This window comes from Tachysurus vachellii, chromosome 3 (assembly GCF_030014155.1).
Source record: "Tachysurus vachellii isolate PV-2020 chromosome 3, HZAU_Pvac_v1, whole genome shotgun sequence".
NCBI lineage: Eukaryota > Metazoa > Chordata > Actinopteri > Siluriformes > Bagridae > Tachysurus > Tachysurus vachellii.
Window position 1 is genome coordinate 36,193,544 of NC_083462.1, and position 22,201 is coordinate 36,215,744.

The window sequence follows — 22,201 nt, forward strand, 5'->3', positions numbered from 1 at the left end:
TATATGGCATCAGAATCACTTCTGCCATATTTGGCTCAGCAGTTACATAACTTAGGTCACATTAGTCCAGCAGCAATGATTCAACCTTTGTCAAATCACTGGTGGAATCCTGGAATCCGGATTTTAGAGGTATAGCCACAGAGCCAGACAAACACGGTTGTATGCCAACAGAATAACATCCCATCAGCAGCACATACCCCAGCCCCACCAGGGCCTTTTTAACACTTACAGGTAGATTAAATCTCAATGAACCTATGTAAGGGAAAAACTGATGTCTCTATAGTTGTAGATTTTGAAATCATTGAAAGAAGTGGCCCGAATGCTTAAAATGAAGTGGAATCTTCATTGTCCATATAGACCACAAGCATCAGAAAACAACAAAGAACTATTGCCCTTAAGAAGTTTTCTTTTGCCTGCAACTCAAAGTTGCAAGAATTCTGGCTATATGTTAAAGCACTCAAGCCAGATATATTTTGTAAATAGAAAACTGAGCATTATTTTAACTTTGTTATTATTATTGACAAATCTATTGTGAGAGTTATTAGAACTCTCAAAGGGGGAATTGTGGGAAAATAATTTTAAGTCATTGTTTTATTTCCTTTTAGTTCTAGCATATTTTGTGGATCATGTAGAAGCCAAATCAAGTTACAATGCTAGTTAAATTCAAACTTTACATTAGACTTGTGGTTCCTGTATCTCATTAATATGAAAGGAAAGGGGCAAGGTAACTCAGGATATCATCTGTCTCTTTGCACCATTTGTCCCATTGTTTAAGGTGGCCATTTGATTGAAGATCTGAGAAAGACTGTTATGTTAATGGGATTAAGGGTGAAATTCCAGGATCTGGTGTGGGGGCTGTTACATCCTTTCATGCTTTGATTGTCACCTGAGTGATTTGTCTCTATCTGATGGGACTGCCCCCTAAAATGTGTATATTTACGATGTATTACAACTTTAAGTCAGACTTGATGACTGCAGCGCCCGTGCCAGTACGCTCTGACTTGCAGACTCGTTTCATCGTGTATCTACAATAAAGACTACTGCACAAGGATATCCAAGTCTCCTGGTCTTCTCTGGAAAAAGTTTACAACAAAGGGCAGCTTGCGGATAAGCTCTAACTAAAGCTCTTTTTAAGCTCTAACGCCACCCTGTTCTCATTGTGTGGATTGAAAGCACACGTCTGCCATTGGATAGAACACGTTACGTCACCTGATGACTATTGGACCGTTCTCTGTCACGGACACAGTTTGATACCCAAACCGCCCGCCCCTATTTTACTGGCGCTCTCAGTAGCACAGCGCTTTTGTTTTAGCAGGCTTCATTAACAGCACTGAGCAAGTTTACTTGGTCTTGACGGCCTTCTCAGTCTTCTTGGGCAGCAGCACGGCCTGAATGTTGGGCAGTACACCTCCCTGAGCGATGGTCACTCCTCCGAGCAGTTTGTTCAGCTCCTCATCGTTACGTACAGCGAGCTACAGGTGGTGGGGAATGATACGGGTCTTCTTGTTGTCACGGGCGGCAGAGGACAAAACCAGTGAATAATCAAGATACTGATCATAAATCAGTTTACAAAATATTTTCTCTCTACAATTATATGCATCTAGTCTTTTTTTATTTTAATTAAAAGATTTCTCTCTCTCTCTCTCTCTCTCTCTCTCTCTCACACACACACACACACTCCCTGTCTCTCTCTCTCTCTCTCTCTCACACACACACAAACACACACACGGGAGTGGGAGGGGCGTGGGACGTACAATAGAATGATGGACTGACCCTGGAATTCTACGGCGTGTCTCGGATTGGTTCTTCCGTCACAAGTATATTAGCCAATAAGAGAGTTGACGTGATGGTTATATCACAGAGTGCTAGAAGAACAGCGCTGTTATTTCGGTGTTGTTCTTAGCACGTATCTGAGCTACAAAATGACCGGAAGAGGCAAAACCGGCGGTAAAACTCGGGCTAAGGCCAAGACTCGTTTATCCAGGGCCGGACCGCAGTCCCCCGTGGGTCGTGTTCACAGGCTTCTGTGTAAAGGTAATTACGCCAAGCGCGTCGGGGCCGGCGCTCCGGTTTACTTGGCTGCCGTGCTGGAGTATCTGACCGCTGAGATCCTCGAGTTGGCTGGCAACGCCGCCCGTGACAACAAGAAGACCCGTATCGTTCCCCGCCACCTGCAGCTCGCTGTACGTAACGACGAGGAGCTGAACAAACTGCTCGGAGGAGTGACCATCGCTCAGGGAGGTGTACTGCCCAACATTCAGGCCGTGCTGCTGCCCAAGAAGATCGAGAAGGCCGTCAAGACCAAGTAAACTCGCTCAGCGCTGTTTTTCTCACCACCCAAAAAAGGCTCTTTTAAGAGCCACCCACTTTTACTGACAAAGTGCAATTTCATCCTAGTTTTTATTAATACTGTGAATGTGAACTTATAAAGACAATTCCCCAAATAAGTGTTAAAATCTAACATTAATAATTACTGGTCTTGTTTAAAGACGGATGACAGACAATAATAACAATAATAATAATAACGCTGTGCTACTGAGAGCGGCAGTAAAATAGGGGCGGGCGGTTTGGGTATCAAACTGTGTCTGTGACAGAGAACGGTCCAATAGTCATCAGGTGACGTAACGTGTTCTGTCCAATGGCAGACGTGTGCTTTCAATCCCCCCAATGAGAACAGGGCGGTGTTAGGGCTTAAAAAGACAGCGTTTGCCAGCGCTGTTTATTGTGCTTTTCCTCCGTGAAGTTCACAGCTCGACGCTATGGCAAGAACCAAGCAGACCGCCCGTAAGTCCACTGGTGGCAAAGCACCCAGGAAGCAGCTCGCCACTAAGGCTGCTCGCAAGAGCACCCCCGGCTACCGGCGGCGTGAAGAAGCCTCACCGTTACAGGCCCGGCACCGTGGCTCTGAGGGAGATCCGCCGTTATCAGAAGTCTACTGAGCTGCTTATCCGCAAGCTGCCCTTCCAGCGCCTGGTGAGAGAAATCGCTCAGGATTTCAAGACCGACTTGCGTTTCCAGAGTTCGGCCGTCATGGCCTTGCAGGAGGCTAGCGAGGCATACCTGGTTGGTCTGTTCGAGGACACCAACCTGTGCGCCATTCACGCCAAGAGAGTGACCATCATGCCTAAGGACATTCAGCTGGCCCGCCATATTCGCGGAGAGCACGCTTAAACCTCAATTCTGTCTAATGTACACAAAGGCTCTTTTAAGAGCCACCACATTCTCTCTGATAAATGAACACTTCTTCATATCTGTGTGTGTGTGAGTTCAGAGTTTGACCTATAAAGCTCACTGTGTGTGTGTGAGTGTGATCTATCACATGTATGTAAATGTGAATCTGCTTAACAGAAATGATTTACAGACAGAGAGTACAGAGTGTTTGTGTTAGGAATATTGTGTTCAGGGATAAAAAAAAAAGTAATTGAAAATAAATAAATAAATACATTTATTTGTATAGTGCTTTTAGCAATAGACATTGTCTCAAAGCAGCTTAACAGGACATGAACACAACATAGTTATATAGAGATTAATATAAAACAAAAACTCAAGGTTAGTATTAGAATTATATTTAAATGTGTTTGTATTTATTCCTGATGAACAAGCCTGAGGTGACTGAAGTGATTGTGGTGAGGAAAAACACCCTTAGGGAGAAACCTTGAGAGGAACCGGACTTAAGGGGGAACCTCATCCTCATGTGGGTGACACTGGACGGTGTGATTATAAATATACAGTCTGACAATGTTGTATTGTTGATGAGGATGTTGTCCTCAAAGATCATGTGTAGTCGTCATCTCCTCTTAGTATATCTGAATATTTAATGAAGCAGAGTCCAACTGGAGCTGGTAAAATATGATTATAGCCTTACTGAGTAAAGAAGCAGAAGGCTGAATTATTATTATTATTATTATTATTAGTAGTAGTAGTAGTAGTAGTAGTATCTAATTTGTAATTACATATTAAAATATAGTAGCATGGACAGAAAAGTGTTTAAACATTTATTATTATGAGCTAATTATGACCTCAGGTACAGACCTCTAGAATTACGATGAATGTTTGATAGCCAATTTTGCTTCTATTTGCTCCTACAATTTGCTCCTTTAATTAGTAGTAGTAGTACTGTTGCTGCTGATATATCAGTAGTAGTAGTAGTGGTGGTATTAGTAGTACAGTAAATTCTATTTAAAAAAAAACTCACAATGGTTACAAATATAAGCGGTAGAAGATGGATGGATGGATGGATGGTTACAAATAGTTTATGGTTACTATTATTAGTAGTTTTTTTTTTTTTTCCTTTTACCCAGTGCTACATTTGCACATTTTAGAATATTGCTTCTACTACTACTTCTAACAACAACAACAAGAAGAAAACTAATATAAAAGCAATAAATGACAAAATTAAAACTTCACTGTTATGAATACTATTTGATCTTAAAAGTTGTTGGCCAAATTTCAAAATTGCAACAATACATTTAGTTCTTGACTGATAATCTTTAGAAGTAGAGCACAATTTGCATATACAGTTAGGTCCATATATATTTGGACACAGGCACATTTTTAGTTTTTTTTTTTTAGGTATTTACCAAAACATATTCAGGCTATAGTTGTATAGGTATAGTGGGCTGTAAGCCTCTCAGCTTTAATTTGAGGGTATTTAAATCCAAACTGGAGGAAGGGTTTAGGAATTACAGCTCTTGAGAGGGATCTTCAGCTCTCTTCAAGGGATCAAAAGTAATTGGACAGTTGAATCAAAAGCTGTTTCATGGACAGGTGTAGGCTATTCCTTCATTATTTCTTAATCAATTAAGCAGGTAACACGTCTGGAGTTGATTCTGTGTGGTATTTGCACCTGGAATCTGTTGCTGTGAACCTACATCATGCCTTCAAAGGAGCTCTCCATTCAAGTCAAACAGGACATCATTAGGCTTCATAAACAAAACAAATCCATCAGAGATATAGCGAGAACATTAGGAGTGGCCAGATCAACAGTTTGGTAGATTCTGAGAAAAAATAGAATGCAATGGTGAGCTCAGCAACATAAAAAAGCCTGGCCGTCCACGGAAGATAACAGTAGTAGATGACTAAAGGCAGAAAGACCCATGAACAAACATCAACTGAAGACAGCTGCAGTTAAGGCCTGGCAAAGCATCAGAAAGGAGGAAACCCAGTCTCTGGTGATATCCATGGGCTCCAGACTTCAGGCAGTCATTGCCTGCAAAGGATCTTAATATTAAAAAATAACATTTTATTTATCATTTTTGGTGGAAGAAACAGGATTCTTTCCCCCTTTTCTTTTGTCATAAAGCACAAAGTTGAGTGTAAAACGGCGGAAGGGGAACAAAGCACAGAGGGGACAGTGGGGAGGAGTAAGTGTGTAGGAGGAGCGGGAGGAGGCGCTCCGCAGCAGGAACTTTGGGATTATGACCAATAACACACGTTTGTTCTCTTGTGCCTAATTACAATGTCAGACTGTAAATAGAGCAGCCGCTAGGTGAAAGTTACTCATTCTCTCGCAGTTCACTCGAACAGCAACAGCAGGCCTGAACCAGCTAAGACCGCGCCCAAGAAGGGATCCAAGAAAGCCGTGACCAAGACGGCGGGTAAAGGCTGCAAGAAGCGCAGAAAGCCCAGGAAGGAGAGTTACGCCATCTACGTGTACAAAGTCCTGAAGCAGGTGCACCCTGATACCGGTATCTCCTCTAAGGCCATGGGCATCATGAACTCATTCGTCAACGACATTTTTGAGCGCATCGCCGGTGGGTCTTCTCGTCTGGCTCACTACAACAAGCGCTCCACCATCACCTCTAGGGAGATCCAGACTGCCGTGCGTCTGTTGCTTCCCGGAGAGTTGGCCAAGCATGCCGTGTCTGAGGGCACAAAGGCCGTCACCAAGTACACCAGCTCCAAGTAAAGCGCCTTACCGCCGTCTTTATCAACACAAAGGCTCTTTTAAGAGCCACCCACTTTTTCATACAACGTGTAAATCTCCTTTCTGCATGAGAGTGACACACACACACGCACTTTATTCACGTATGTATTCCATCAGTGCGTCTGTATTTTAATGTGTAATTACATTTAAATGCTTTGCAGCCAGACGTGCTTTTTTTTATTTTTTTTTTCCCTCATAAATAGTTAGTATTTATTAGTATTTATACCCTTAATATTTAAATTAACTGAATTCTTGATTTATAATTAGCTATTTCCAGGTTTCATTTTCAGTTTTTATTAAATATTATTTCTCTCCCCAGTTGTGTTCAGCACGTTTGTAATTGTTAAGCCTAATACTTTCACCTCTTCTTTGCTTTGGGTGTCTAGGGGTGGAACAACACTATTGCTCATCCATAACGCTTCTGTTTTGTTTTGATTCAGTTCTTTATATTTCTTGAAATGTCTCATTATCACCTTTAATTCAAAGTGAATATTAATTTAAATTGTTATATCATCAGCATAAACTGTAACCTTAACCACTCTTCCTGCCGTTGTTTTACACCTTGTATTCTTTCGTCATGTTTGATTTTGTGTAAGATTGGTCTAATTGCAGTAGTATTAGTACTATTAGTATTAGCAGTAATAGTAAATAAATAAAAAAATGAACTAATAAATTACTACTACTACTACTACTACTACTAATAATAATAATAATAATAATAATAATGATTAATCATAATCTAATATTATTTAATAATAAATATTTAATAATATTAACTCTGACTTGCACAGCACAGTGCTACTTTATACAAAATATACACTATTTACACACCATTCTGCACCTGGACACTTTAAGGACAATCTTTAAAAAACATGTATATTTATGCATATGCATATACATTATTTTTCCACTTATATTTTCATATTTTATATAGTTGTTTATATAGTTTATAATTTTTTTTATTTATCTATCTCCTTTTGGTTTTGGTTTATTTTTTATCCTAACTTTTAGGATATGCTTAAATACCGGACAGTACAGTTATTCACTGATTGTCGTACCCTGTATGTGTGTGTATATGCAGTCAAGTTCGAGTGTATGCACTGTTTAAATGAGTGTTCTCAACTTCTCACTGATACTTTTGTGATTCGTGGAGTTTTGACATGTTTTATAGCCTTGATATCGTTTCTTATTCAAAAGTGGTGACAGAAAAAACTCAGCACCCCCAACCTGGAACTTCCCACGCCCCTGTCACAATCACATTATAATCAAAATTAATAATTAGGCTTAAAAGCAAATGTATATGTAAGGGAATCAAGTTTAACAATTACATGTAATATTGCTCCAAATATCATTAATAATGGTGTGTGCAATATATATACAATACATAATATATAATATATATATATATATATATATATACACACTCAAAGCCTAACACTGAAGACCAATTATAAGTGCTATTGCAAAACAGCTGACATTTCCACATAAACAGTGACCAACCATTTACACTACATTGCACTTGCAAAAAATTTAATTTGATAGAACTTTGTCACTCAATTGTGAGCGATGTGGTCGCATTATCACCCCACCATGGCTGAATACACGTTCAGCAGGTGCACCTGATGCAGGGATGGCCATAACTCTTACCGCTACCTTGAACAAAGACGGGAGGGTGTCTGTTCACAGCCCAAAACTGCAGGGAGTCCTGTCCATCACAAAATCCCGGTACCCGAACTTAATTATTTTTGGTTAATTATTGTAGCGCCTTCCATGTTTTGTCACTACTGTTGAGGTTTATTAGTTAGTTTTATACAGTTTTATACATGGGGTGGCCAGGGCAACTTTAGGTATATTATGTATGTTATGTATATTATGGCTAAACTGGGGAACGAACCGATCTCTCTTGTCTGATTAATCTGTTAATAGCATCTAACGTCAATTTATATAGCGACGTAACTTTCGAAATATTTTTCTGGAAAATCCTGATGTTTAATCTCAAAACTTACCGAAATTTGATGTTTTAGTATTAGACTGTTACAGTATACTTCTCTACCTCTCAACTCTTTCTTGTCATTGATTGATAGATTTGAAATGTTGAGCGGCGCCGTGACCAAACGTCAAACGAAGACTTCTTTTGATAGGTGAAATGAGATGTCGATCAGCATCAAACTTCCAATGCTATCATATAAAAATTCAGGGTGGCACCTGATGTGGCCAATCAGATGTCAGGGACACCCCTCTGGCTCCGCCACTGCTCTGCTTGCCTGCTGCGTCACGTGGTTATATTACGCTCTTGCGTGTGTTCAAAAACAGATTTAAAAAAAAAAAAAAAAAAAAGTTATTTCGAGTCTTTTAACTCGTCACAAGTAAGTCTCAAGTCATGAATGTCAAGTCAAAGTCAAGTCGAGTCTTTTTGCAATATTTGTCAAGCAATTCTCAAGTCTCAAATTTGAGACTTAAGTCTGACTCGAGTCCCAGTGCAGTGATGATTCCAGTGCTGTCTCCATGCATGCATATTGCTCACTTGCACACCCTGTAACACACACACACACACACACACGTGATATCACCAGGTCATAACTGGTAATTGCTGACACATAAAATGGATTAATGATTATGGAGTGATTATTAATTATGATTTGAACAGGAGTGATTATTTAATTGATTAATTAAAGGCAGGGGATGATGAGTGATTATGTTTATGTTCAGCAGCCATGTATGTGACTCAATGGTGGCAAATCCAGCCCTGAGCTCCTGCAGTCCTTCCTTCCACCGCTGCTGCTGCAGAAGGAGATCTACGCCCATCAACAGCACCACCTACACACACACACACACACACACACACACACATATAATAATAATAATAATTAGTCAGAACAAGCAATCACTGGGTTCTTACCCTTAACTCAGTATGAAATTTCCAGTACATTTGCTAATATTATCTGCTAATTTTAATGTTACTAAGAAAAGGGAACAAATAATCTCCATTAAAGATGTCGTGTCAGTTCTGAGAAGGAGGGAATGCTATATTAGATGAGACAAAATATTCCTTTATCTGAGTCAGATTGATCTTTTTGATACCTTGAAGCTCTATTTTTACCTTGTCGTTGAAATCCGTGTGCCACTTGCGTAGCTTCCTGTTGTGTGTGGAGAGCCACTCTGCAGCATTCTGAAGCTTGATAATGTAAATCTCCAACTCCTTTGGACTGTCCCACGTTATCTGCAGTTTTCCTCCTCCATCCTTTGACTCTGCTTGAGGACTCTGCTACAAATTCACATATCAACATTAATAAGAATCTATTTGTTTATCTTTTTAGTTTATACTGCATTTAAATGTATTGTCATGTGTGTGATGTACAACAGCAGTAGGGTGTCACCTTAATAACCTTCTCAAAGGCTAGAGCATCATTCAGCATCATAGGTTTCTGTGATGGAATCATCTGTTGGTCTATGGTGTTGTAGAAATGAGCCACCCATTTTACACACACACACACACACACACACACACACACACACACACACACAGTGACCTGTGCTGATGTAATATAATCTTCCACCATGATGTGTTGTGGGTATTTATTACACACTACAGAATTGTCTGTCAGTTATTTACTAACCAACACACCTGATGATGTTATAAGCTGTGTGTATTTACCTGTTTCTGTATGAGAGCCTGTCTGTGGAACCTCTCAATGATAGCAGGTGAACGGTGGAATGGTGAAACCGAGAGCAGACAGCTGTCTCACCTCCCTCACCAAGCTCACCAAGCGCTAAGAGTACTGAACCTTCAGCTTCCCATCCACATGTGTCTTAACACACACACACACACACACACACACACACACACACACACAGTATTGTACTGTAGGTAGGTATTGTATACATTGTAGGTAGGAGGGAAATACAAGTGATTCAACCTGCAGTAACACACACGTGAATTCAAATATCCTGCAGTGGTAAAATTAAGTGTGTGTGTGTGTGTGTGTGTGTGTGTGTGTGTGTGTGTTAAGACACATGTGGATGGGAAGCTGAAGGTTCAGTACTCTTAGCGTGTAAGGGTGTGTAAGGGTTGTACAGTGTAAGGGTTGTACAGTACAGGGTTGAGACCAGTAAAAGGCTTAAACACAATGAAGGAAGAAATCTGCTGCTGCTGTGCTCCAAATACGAAACTCTGAAGCTTCTCTTGTACCGTACGCACCTGCAGCACCTATAGACACACGCACACACATTACATTTTTTAATTAATTTATAAAAATGACAATTGCTAAGCACATGTACATTACTGTTACTATTGTAATATCAGTGACATCATGGATGATCTCAGGACGTGTCTCACCTCCTGCAGTCGGTGTGTGAGGTCATTTAAACCGAGTGGACTGTGTTTCTCTCCACTTCATGGGTGGGGCGAGTAGCGTTTCCACACCTGGCTGCTAAGGTGTTCACATGCTGCTGTCCATCACTCACACACAGCCACGCCCAATTTAAGGCTTTCTCTCACACTGGAGTATGGCTCCTCCCACAGATGCAGCACACACAGCTTCTTCTGCACAAACCGAGCCAGAGAGAAGCCTGCGCACATACACACACACACACACTCACACACACACACACACACACACTCACAAAGACATTCATCCACAGCATCTATATAGATACACACTCTAACACACCCATGGACCCAGATACACACCCTTAGACCCAATCATGTACAAACCTATCACATCCATGAGTCTGCGCATACGTACAAACACAGAAACAAACACACACAAACCACACAAACACCATAAACACCACACACGCAAACACACACACACACACACACACACACAAATTAGAGTAAATACCACACATTTAACACCTATTGATGATTTCATTAAAACTAACTTTATTTGCCGTTTTTATACAGAAATGTGTTGCAAGGCGAACAGAAGTAATCATCTAACTACGATAGCAGTGTAAGAAGACAAGTTTCCTCAGTTTTTCTCCTCAGAGTTGTTGCTAAATGAAGCTAGTTTTCCTCCACAGTTAGCTTTAGCCGAACTGCTAGCAGATAAATGCAGTAATTTCCCCCTTACCTCACGACTCAATCAATACACCTTCAGTCTGTTCCAGAAAATAATTAAAACAGTGTGTGGAATTAGATGCCAATTTCAGCCAAAGTTTTCGCAGAGAAATCCGGTTTAGTCAACATTCTGCTAGCAGCATGAAGGATTACGGTACTGCACAGGCGGCCAAGCTGATGGGGTTGCCATAGCAACAGTGTATCTTTCCATCAGTAAAGCCGATCGTGAATAACAGTTACGTCATTACGTACCGTACGTACGGCGGCAGGCCACGCAGCATGTTCCCACTTACTAGGGAGATTTAGGTTTTAAACGGTTTTAATGTATTAGGGAGAGTTTAAAACTTCAGCCTTCTGTCAGAGGACACTTCTGGAAGCAGTGTTATTAATAAATACACAAAATATAGTTATACACAATATGTAGTGGATGAGCTGTTCATAAGGATTTGATGGATGTAGATATAGATGTAAATGTAGTTATAGATATAGAAAAAGTGGCAAAGAAATATTTTATATTTTGGAAGAAATTTTGCCAAGTTAAGGCAGAGTGATCAAATCCTGTTTCAACAAGGGATTAGTTTAAAGGTGTTCAAACTTTTGCACCAGGTTACTGTATTAACTTTTTATCTATCTATCTATCTATCTATCTATCTATCTATCTATTTATTTATTTATTTATTTATTTATTTTTCCACTGAAATGTTTCGTCTTACTTTTTTATATGTTGTAAGTTGTAATTTCATGTTTAGGATGGAATATATATATATATACAGGACTTCTGTGTATTTATAGTTGCATTCATCTTGACTTTAATCCTATCTCCTTGTTCCTCCATTGTTCCCATTGCATGATGCTGCCACCACCATGCTTCACCGGTTCATGATCAGTTCCTCCAGATGTATCGCTTGAAGTTCAGCCCAGATGGATGTTGTTTGATGGTTGTTTCTCTGTCATCCCCATTTCAGTTTTTTTCCCCCATTTTCAGATGTCTGGAGTCCTTTCACCCAAGTGCGCTGCACAGTTCACTGTTCGACAAACTCAAATTCTTTTACTCAATGTCTTTAGTAAGAACCTGAAATCAGGACAGTGGAGATTTTTATTTCACTCTGGTGTTATTCTGCATTCCAGATTTTTAACCGCTGCACTCTAAAAAATGATTCATTTTAAGTTTGTAATATGTACCTGTATTGGTAAGTTGATAAATCATTTTAATAAGTCTTTCAAAATTAAAATAAAGAATACTGTCTTAACTTAATTATATATCGATTTTGAACAAACACTTTTACCTTCACGTAACAACAGAAAAATATTAAGTTAGTGAAACTTGTATACTTAGTGATCATCCTTTAAAAGCTGAGTAAAGGCGGAATTGGTCCGGAATTGTTTTGCTGCCAGAGCGGGACTACTAGGAGCCGGAGAAACAGGAGAATCGGGGATATATAAGTAAGTTAATATTTTTGCTTTGTTTTAATCTCAGCAGACTGTATACACAAAAAAATCGTTAACTTAAGTAAAGTTGGCCGCATATTCACAGATCGGAGTTTCCCGAGTCAATAACTCCTGAGCTAAACGCTGTTACTATACAAATAACACCTCTTTTCTAATGTACTAATGTAGAGAGGCAGCTACAACTGCGTTTTCCTCAAAATCAGCTTTTTTTACATATAAACCTAAATATGAAACAAAATGAATATGCGGCCAACTTTACATAAGTAAATCGTTGTTGTCACACACTAAACTGAAAAGACCATTTGACCTAAGCTTCTAAAGTTAATAGACGTTTAGCTAGCTAGTGTGTTCAAAATAGACTTTATGTTTTGTTTTACAGTGGCAGCTACACTGGGATGATTAAGACTTACATACATACATACAGTACATACACACACACAAACACACACACACACACACACACACACAAACAGAAAGGGAAGCAGATGACAGATTTCTTAAGTTTCTTAAGTTTATATCAAGTCATTATCGACCCAATTTCTCAGTACAACGTGTTAATCAAAAGATTCAAGGCTTATAATGCTTTAAGCAACAAATCTCCAAGGAGGAAAAGTGAATGAAAATACTCCAGGAACTGTCTGTTGAAAAAGTGGCCGGACGCAGTCTTGCTCGGAAACAGCCATTCGCACTGAACCTGGGAAAGCCAGCAGAATTGGTAGGTGAGAACATACATAACATGTACCAATAATCAAATATTATATTTTTCTTAAATTTAGCCACGGTCACATGTGGACTTAATGATCAATTGATGCATTCACGTGCTATCGAAATAATCACATTGCTTTTCACATTGCTTTTTTAATCTAATTTAACTGTTACGTGTTGTAAATACAATAAACTAACATGCCACTACTCCTGAAAAAGTCAGTCGTATTATGTCACTTAAATTAAATAGTTTTAGGCGGATTAGGGTTGTAACTGTCATTTTGATGTTATTTGGCTGGAGCAAATGTCTGTAAAACTATATATTAAATCACAGTGAAAATTATACATTTTTGTTTGACCAATATTTTAGAATTTCATTTGTGGTGTATGTTGCATGTTATGTCGTTGACTACTTTTCAATTAATTGTTCAGCCATGATTGCATGTATAAACAGTATTTCATTAGGTATTACATCAAACAGTATTATTTTGCAATCCTTTGACTCTTACAATCCTCTGTGGTTATCTGTAGATTGTTAGAGATAGAAAACAGCAACTACAGTTGTGATGTTCAAGAGGCAATTCAAAAATTGGATAAAGAACATATAGATGGGCCAGTACCAGAGTGCTTCTCGCAACAAGCTCGTCAATTTAAAGTTCTTGCAATTGATGATATAGATGTGAAGATCAATGAGAGAGATTCTTGTGTCAAAACCGACAATCGATTTGGTTTGGTTTGGTTTTAGTCCAAAACATTGTTGAGGATGAAGGTGCAGTATACCTTGTGGGCAATGAATATAAACAAGTGGAACACTTCTTTAAATATCCTATTGATTCAAAGGAGTTGGGAATTTATGTGGTTTCCAACCTCTCCACAAATGTTCGGTGTTTCATGACAGGGAAGACGCTTCAGAAGTATGTGAGATTGCCATTCCGCAACAGATTTGTTGTTGTTCCACTCCTGCATCATGAGAAATAACTCTTAAGTTGCTTTTGTATAATATTCGGCGGAGGAATACAATTCTTTGTCTCTTTAGATTTTGACAAGACAAATGAGGTTGAAGTTGTGCCTTTAGTCTGGATTAAAAATGGAGAGTGCATGTGGCCTCCAAATAAAAGTGATATAACAAAAGCTGTAAAATCGCAAGAGAGTCCTGGAGATGATTGGAAGCCCCATAAGGTCAGAATTATTTTCACATCATGTGAGTTACGTTTTGCCACCACTTCCTTTAAATGAATTAATAGTAATTTAATTTAAAATCACTGTTTTACTTTTTACATTTCTTCTTTTTGTGATTCTACTTTTCCAGTTGGCTACAAGGAAGCAAGACATAAACTACCTCTAGCTGTTGATCACACAGACATTGATCAGACCGATGGAGGGAACTCGTGGATCGTGGATCGTACACGTCAGAAAGAGAAGCAGAAGGAGAATGCTGATCCTGGACCAGTTGAAGAAGAGGCTTCAAATTCAGGCATTAAAGAGCAACTTTGCTCTTTAGTGATTACAATGCTCATGGTGGAAGTAGCTGGGCCAGATGGAACCCCCATGCTAGTACACCATCCCTGGATACTCATGAGCACCTCCCTGACCCGAGAGAAGTCGGGGAGAAGAAGGGGGGGGGGGGGGGGGGGAATTTCGACCCACCTCACTTGAACAGATGCACTGCAGAAGTGAGTCTGTCTAGAATGCATGTAAAGCCGGGGAAGGCCCATCCGTTCGCTATAGAGAATTCACACCCACATGTGTCTCTAGCTAAAGGTGAAGCAGAGAATTGGGAAGATTTAGGAAAATGGACATTGAAGTAAGTAGAAGCTGATGATTGGAAGCCCAGTTCAGATCCCACAGTGTTGTACAGTGAGAAAACTAGAGCTTATTGCATGTCCTTGAATTGGATGGCTTTTGTTGACAAAACAGTTAATGCCACAGGCAGACACAGATGTACTGAAAACAATGGGGCAGATGACACACATTTCTGGGGAAGACCCCCGATTAAAAGCAGTTCCCAGAGAACTTTGGGCAACAGGGAAATATGATGTAGGTTTGATCAAAAATTGTGCACCTGTGCAGATAACACCTAAATCAGATTACAGACATTGCAAAACACAGTACCCCTAAAAGCCAGAGGCCATTAAGGGTATCACACCGGTATTTAATTCACTGCGGGAGGCTGGTGTGATCGTGCCATGTGAAACCTCTCCAGTGAGAACACCTATTTTTCCTGTGAAAAAAATTAGGCCTCTGGGAGAACCTGAGGAGTGGCATCTTGTCAAAGATTTGCAAGTAGTGAATGATGCAGTGATTTCAAGAGCTCCAAATGTGCCAAGCCCTTACACAATCTTGTCTCAGATTCCACCAGAAAGCAAGTGGTTTTCTGTAGTAGACCTAGCTTTCTTCAGTGTACCAGTTCATCCAGACAGCCAGTTTTGGTTTGCATTTTCCATCTACAATGTCTATCTACAATGAAGCTCTTAAGAACAGTCTAGAATCTCTGACTCTGACCCCAGGGTCATCAATTCTTCAATATATGGACGACAATATATGGACGCCATCCAAAGACCAATGTGAAAAAGACACTGTTGCATTGCTTTGTCATCTAGTAAAGGAAGGTCACAAGGTGAGTTTATCAAAGCTGCAGTTTGTACAACAACAAGTGAAATTCTTGGGGCATCTGATATCAGAACAAGGCAAGACTATTGAGCAGAACAGAGTTGCAGCAATCCAAAACATCCCAAAGCCTAACACAAAGAAACAATTGATGTCATTTTTAGGTATGTGTTCTTACTGCAGGACCTTCATACCCAACTATGCAGTCCTCGAGGCACCTTTGAGCACAATCAAAGGTGCCTGCCAATGTGTTTAAGAACAATAGCAGCAGCTATAAATGCAGTTAAAAGCAATTAATGCTTCTAGGGATATTGTGGGATACAGTGAACTGACTCTTTTGGTTCCACATGCAGTGTCACTTCTTCTCCTTGAGCAGAAAACAGCACATATGTCTGCAGCACGATGGCTGAGATATCACACTATTTTGCTTGACATGCCAAATGTGAAAGTAAAATGCTGAACTGTACTAAACCCTGCGACTCTTCTCCCCACAGAAGCAGATGGAGAACCACACAATTGTGTTGCAGTTGTAAATGACATTTGCAGTCCTAGGTCTGATTTGCAGGAGACGCTGTTGCAGAATCCAGATCTTGAGTTTTTTGTGTATGGATCAGCCTTCAGAGATCAGAAAACAGGCTGCAACTGTGTGGGGTATGCAGTAGTTATACAACACGAAACAATTAAAGCAGAACCATTACCAGAGCATCTCTCTGCACAGGCAACCGGGTTGGTTGCTTTAACAACAGCATCCAGGTTAGCAAAAGATAAGACTGTCACTATTTATACTGATAGTAGACCTTATGGAAACATAGAGGTTTCCTGACTTCATCAGGTAAAGCGATCACGCACAATGGCCTGATTTCTGAGCTCCTGGAAGCAGTTCTACTACCAAAATCTATTGCTGTATGTAAGTGTGAAGCACACACTGGGAGAACTGATCTTATTTTACAGGGTAATGCCCAAGCAGATGCAGCAGCAAAATCAGCCGCACAGAAAATTTCTGTGAATGACGAAAATTTGTGTATGTCAAAAATATGTACTCCCACAGCTTATCTCAAAGATCTTCAGTCACAATCTACAGCAGAGGAAAGAGCCACTTGGAGAAAAGCAGGAGGTGTGGTAAGAGATCGGGTTTGGTACGGCCCCGATGACAAACCATTCCTGCCATTCTATACTAAATTGGCACATGGGCAAGACCATGCATCAAAAGGGGGATGTATAACAGTATCTCCAGGTGCTGGCACACTAAGTGCTTTGCGAACTATTCCCAGAAATTTTGTGAAGTGTGTAGTGTGTGGGGGGGCACAGTGGCTTAGTGGTTAGCACGTTTGCCTTACACCTCCAGGGTCGGGGTTCGATTCCCGCCTCCACTTTGTGTGTGTGGAGTTTGCATGTTCTCCCCGTGCCTCGGGGGTTTCCTCCGGGTACTCCGGTTTCCTCCCCCGGTCCAAAGACATGCATGGTAGGTTGATTGGCATCTCTGGAAAAATTTGAACACCTACAGATGGATTTTATTGAATTGACACCCAGCGAAGGGAAGAAAATACTGTCTGGTAATAGTGGATATGTTCTCTAAGTGGGTGGAAGCTTTCCCCACTTCCAAACAGGATGCAATTGCAGTAGCTAAAGCACTCCTGTCTGAAATTATCCCTCGTTGGGGAATCCCTGACAAAATCAGTAGTGACAATGGAACTCCATTTGTAAAACCAAGCACTTCGACGGGTGGGAGAGTACTTGGGTATAGATCTCAGACAACACTGTGCATACCACCCTGCCAGCGGAAGGGCAGTAGAGCGAGAGAATGGAACAATGAAGAACAAATTGGCCAAATGCTGTGATGAAACAGGTCTATCACGGGTAAAGGCCCTTCCCATTGTGTTATTATACATGAGAACAAGAACTAGGGGGAGAGTGAATTTAAGCCCGTTCGAGATACTGTTTGGCAGACCCCCAAATACAGGAATTGAGGCTAGACACACACCCAGATTAACCACAAGCCAGTGTAAAGATTAAATGCTGTTTTATTGTGCAAACTTGTCCTCTATTTTGTCTCAGATCCATAAGCAGGTGAAGGAGGCACTGCCAAAAGTGACGCAAACAGATCTGCACAATCTCAAACCAGGTGACTGGGTGGTGGTGAAGGATTTCGAGAGGAAAATCTGGAGAGCCAGGCGGTGGTTGGGACCCTTTCAGGTACTTCTGACCATGCAGACTGCGGTGAAGGTTGCAGAGAGAGCGACGTGGATTCACGTTATCCACTGTAAGCGGGTTCTTAAGCCAGAGAAAGAACCAGCAATCGACAACTGCTAAGAGGAACAAAAAGGAGCATCATGGCACATGGTGACGTGCTAGTAACCTCTCCCGTGAGCTCCAACTGACACTCTACGACGTGTAAAGTGTCTGAGTCAGAAGAAAACAAAAGGAACACCGGTATAACACCTACTTTACAACACTGAGAAGAAGCAGCATCATCGGAGAGAGTAACATTGACACACACACACACAAATGTGAACACAATGAAATTTAATGAATGTTAATGAAATTAATAAACTAAGTGAGAGAGGTAAATGTGATATTTACAATAGTAACAGAAGACGACTATACAGTATTACATACTGACTATGACCCCAGACTGACATTTACACACACGAACACACACAAAGATCTGACTTCAAAGGACAATCAAAGTAGGCAAGGCAGAAACTCCTGTTAAGATGAGGAGCTTCATTAGCTATCACCCTAGAATCCTAGGGACCATTGGAATTCTTGTGATCTGCCTGTTAATAAAAGAGAAAGCAGACAAGACTCCAGACAAGAAAGCAGACAAGAAAAATTCCCACTTCTAGTAGAAGCCGCAGAGACGTGTATGAAAATGCTTACTGGCAACTCGCCAATTACACTGCCAAAATGATCACAAATGAGTCCTGTTATGTGTGCATGATGGTCCCCACATCTGCAAGCAAACACACAATGATTCCCATGAAAAGTAATGGAAGTGAACTGAAGGCAATAGCCCAATACTGTAAAAATTCATACTGCATGTTTAAGTAGGATGCTTATGGAGTACCGAATGGTGCCCATTTAAGTCTAGTGATAAATTCCCCAGCCTCCCTATGGTGTGAAGATGGAGGACCTCGGAGGACTGATCTAACTAATGCCACTATATGTCTACGGACTCTAATGCGTGTGTTGAAACGAACACCCAAGGTAAATCAAACAAGATTTAACACATTCATTGCACAGCCTCCTCCTAAATTAAACTACACACTAGGGCTGTAGCTATCGAATATTTTAGTAATCGAGTATTCTACCAAAGATTTCATCGATTAATCGAGTAATCAGATAAAATGGATTTTTGCTTAATTAAAGAGCAATATTAAATATACAAGAGAAAATAAGACAGGTCTCTTAAAACGAATAACTAATTGGTTTCCTTTTTTTTAGAAAAATCAAGCATCGCGTTAGTTCAGGCAGGCCGCAGGCCACATTGTCAAGCATGCATCAGCTGTTAATCAGCTGTTCATGACGCGCACCAATCCTGTTATGACATCCATATTATCCGGCCCTTTAAATTCCAATTCTTTGAGCCACTTCCTAGAGCATCACTGCTGCTGCGATTTAAACTCCCTCCTTCAACCCCGACTCGACCCAGCCCAAACCCATTGTTCGTGTACCAGTTTATGTTATAAATCTTCATCATGTATTCGTTTTTTTGTTCTTCTCTCTCCCTCTATTTATTTATTTATTTATTTATTTATTAAATCATGTAAGTGAGCATATTTAATACTATGCATGATTAATGGTTCTGTTGTTGTATGGGGGGTCTATTCTATTTTCTAGTTGCTGCTCTTCCCGCTCTGAACCACGTATGCGCACGGACGGGCACGTGGATTTTTGCCCAGAACAGAACAATACCCCCAACACTAACTGTATGCACATCATCTAATAAATCCTCATTTGACAAAGTGGTCCTGACTGAACTAAACTTCTATTTTTTAAATGCATAGTATGCAATGCATACAACAATATTTTATATCAAAATAAACATTTAGATATTACACATTGTTTCTGTCTGTACTGTGAACAATGACAAAGTTGACTGAGAAGAATTAAGTACATTTAAGTGCCAAACATTCTGGGTTTTAAATGAACCCTTTTCTGAGATGCAAAAACAAAAAATAAATTACTTCCAAATTACCTTTTTAAAGTATCAAAACTAAGTCATACATTAAAATAAATAAATAACTAAATAATAATAATAATAATAACAACAATAATTAAAGCTGCAAGCAGCATTTCCCAGGTTCAAGCGTTTAAGGCCTTTAGGGAGTTTAAGGCCTTAAAGGATTTTCACATACACAAAGTGACCCGCAAGTTACAGAGGGTGGCACCCGCTCCTAACCTAGTGTCTCTAATACAGAAAAGCTTACCAACGTGTTGCACAATATATGTCATGTGAAGTACTCACCTGTTCAGTTTTCCCTAAAATAAACAAAGTCATATCCATAAAGCGAAGAAACACAAGCATCCAGATGCAGGACGAGTGACCCTCAAGTCACATACTCAAAGTGACCGGCAAGTTATAGCGCCACCAAGTGGCCAATAGCCACGGTTTTTGAACTGTGACCTCAGTTTGACCTCTGACACATGTGAAAGAGGTCAAACTGAGGTCACAGTTCAAAAACCACGGCGATTCTCAGAATCAGAATCTTAAGAATTCGATTCTTCACAAAATTGGGTTTTTGGACTGTTGGTGGCGCTAGAGGGCTTTCTTTAAAAATGGCTGTTTTTAGTGATTTTTCCGTTATAGCGCCACGAAGTGGCCAATCGCCACGGTTTTTGAACTGTGACCTCAATTTGACCTCTTTCACATGTGTCCCAAGTTTGGTGTTGATAGCTCATTTAATTCTTGAGTTATTGACATTTTAGTAAAACTGGCTCCTCACAGTCCAAACTTTTTGGGGCCCCTTAAGGACCCTGAATCAAAATTTCGACTTTTTTTTGAAAATTATTGTCATTGAGACTCCAGAGAATATTACTGCACTGGATTGGTCTTGATCAGGCGACAAACCTAGGACTAGTTAGCAAAAGTAGGTTTCGGATAAAATGCGCGATAGCGAAAAAATTTAATGGCGGAAATGAAATTGGAGATATACGTTTTTTAAGTCATGAGCCAAGGATTCCAAAGATATAAAGCACTTGAGATTTGGACATAGGGGTTTTAGGGGTTTAGGGGTTATGGGGACAAACACGTTTTGGGGCGCTGAAGCGCCCCAAATTGTCCGATTCCGCTGAGATTTTGGCCCTGAGTAACTGTGACCAGTACTACCATCTGACCAAGTTTGAGCTCTCTAGGCCTTACGGTTTGGGCTACACGACCGTTTCTATGGCGGAATAATAATAATAATAATAATAATAATAATAATAATAATAATAATAATAATAATAATAATAAAAATCCTAACAAAAACAATAGGTTTCCAGCACTTTGCACTTGAACCCTAATAATAAAAATCCTAACAAAAACAATAGGTTTCCAGCGCTTCGTGCTTGAACCCTAATAATAATAATAATAATAATAATAATAATAATAATAATAATAATACAAAAATACTGACTTTAAGTGCAACTTAACTTCAGAACTAAAAGATTCAAAATCTACAGCACAGTCTCTACTGTCAGCATTCACATTTATCTGTTTCTGGATCAGTCTGGGAAAATTCAGTGAAATAGTCATCATCGAATGGAGGAATCCATTCAGTGTCATCGTCAATATCGTCCAGTATCGTCCAAGTTGTTTGGTCGTTAGATTGGACATTATGATGTAATGAGCGCATCTGAATACGCAAGGGCCAAAAAAACATAATAGGATTAATACCACAATCACTGGGATTATCCTCAATAGATAAGGAGTCCACTGTCCAAACAGTATATACCAAAGTCCCCAACTATTATCTCCGTGTTCGTCTTGTTTCATTTGGTCTGCTACTTTGTGCATATCATGCAGTGCATCAGAGATAGACCCATGGTCATTATCATTAGAGGGAATGAAGGTGCAACATCGATCTCCTATCATGGCACATACACCTCCCTCTTTAGCTAATAGAATATCTAAGGCCATTCTATTTTGAGTTCTTGTTTTGTTCCTTCGGTTGCCCGATTAGTGGAGTTAGCATAAGTGGCAAGCCGATAATGTGTCCTAGTTGATTCCGTACCTGAGTTATCCCATACTGTGGGAAGAAGGAATCAAAGAATTTACTCTGTTTACCTTTTCATGTTCTAGCGGAGGAAAGTCATCATCTGACATTTCTGCATTCAGTCTTTTCTGCATTCCCCCTATTAACAGGCAGATCATAAGGATGCCAATGATCCCTAGGACTCTAGGGTAATAGTCAGAAAGGCTCCTCGTCTTAACAGGAGCTTTTCTTCTATGTTGATCATATCTAGAAGTC

At 40.0% G+C, this 22,201-nt stretch overlaps 1 protein-coding gene and 1 pseudogene across 1 annotated transcript in view; both read left to right on the plus strand.

Annotated features, from left to right (window-relative positions):
- The first annotated feature begins 1,907 nt into the window (after window positions 1-1,907).
- Window positions 1,908-22,201, plus strand: part of LOC132843573 (histone H2AX-like) — a 264,980-nt gene continuing 244,686 nt past the window's right edge. The window contains exon 1 of the mRNA XM_060866987.1: window positions 1,908-2,305. Coding sequence (XP_060722970.1) covers window positions 1,923-2,305 — 383 coding nt within the window. The 5' untranslated portion in view covers window positions 1,908-1,922. The remainder of the gene's footprint in view (window positions 2,306-22,201) is intronic.
- On the plus strand, window positions 2,760-3,171 carry LOC132843562 (histone H3-like; annotated as a pseudogene).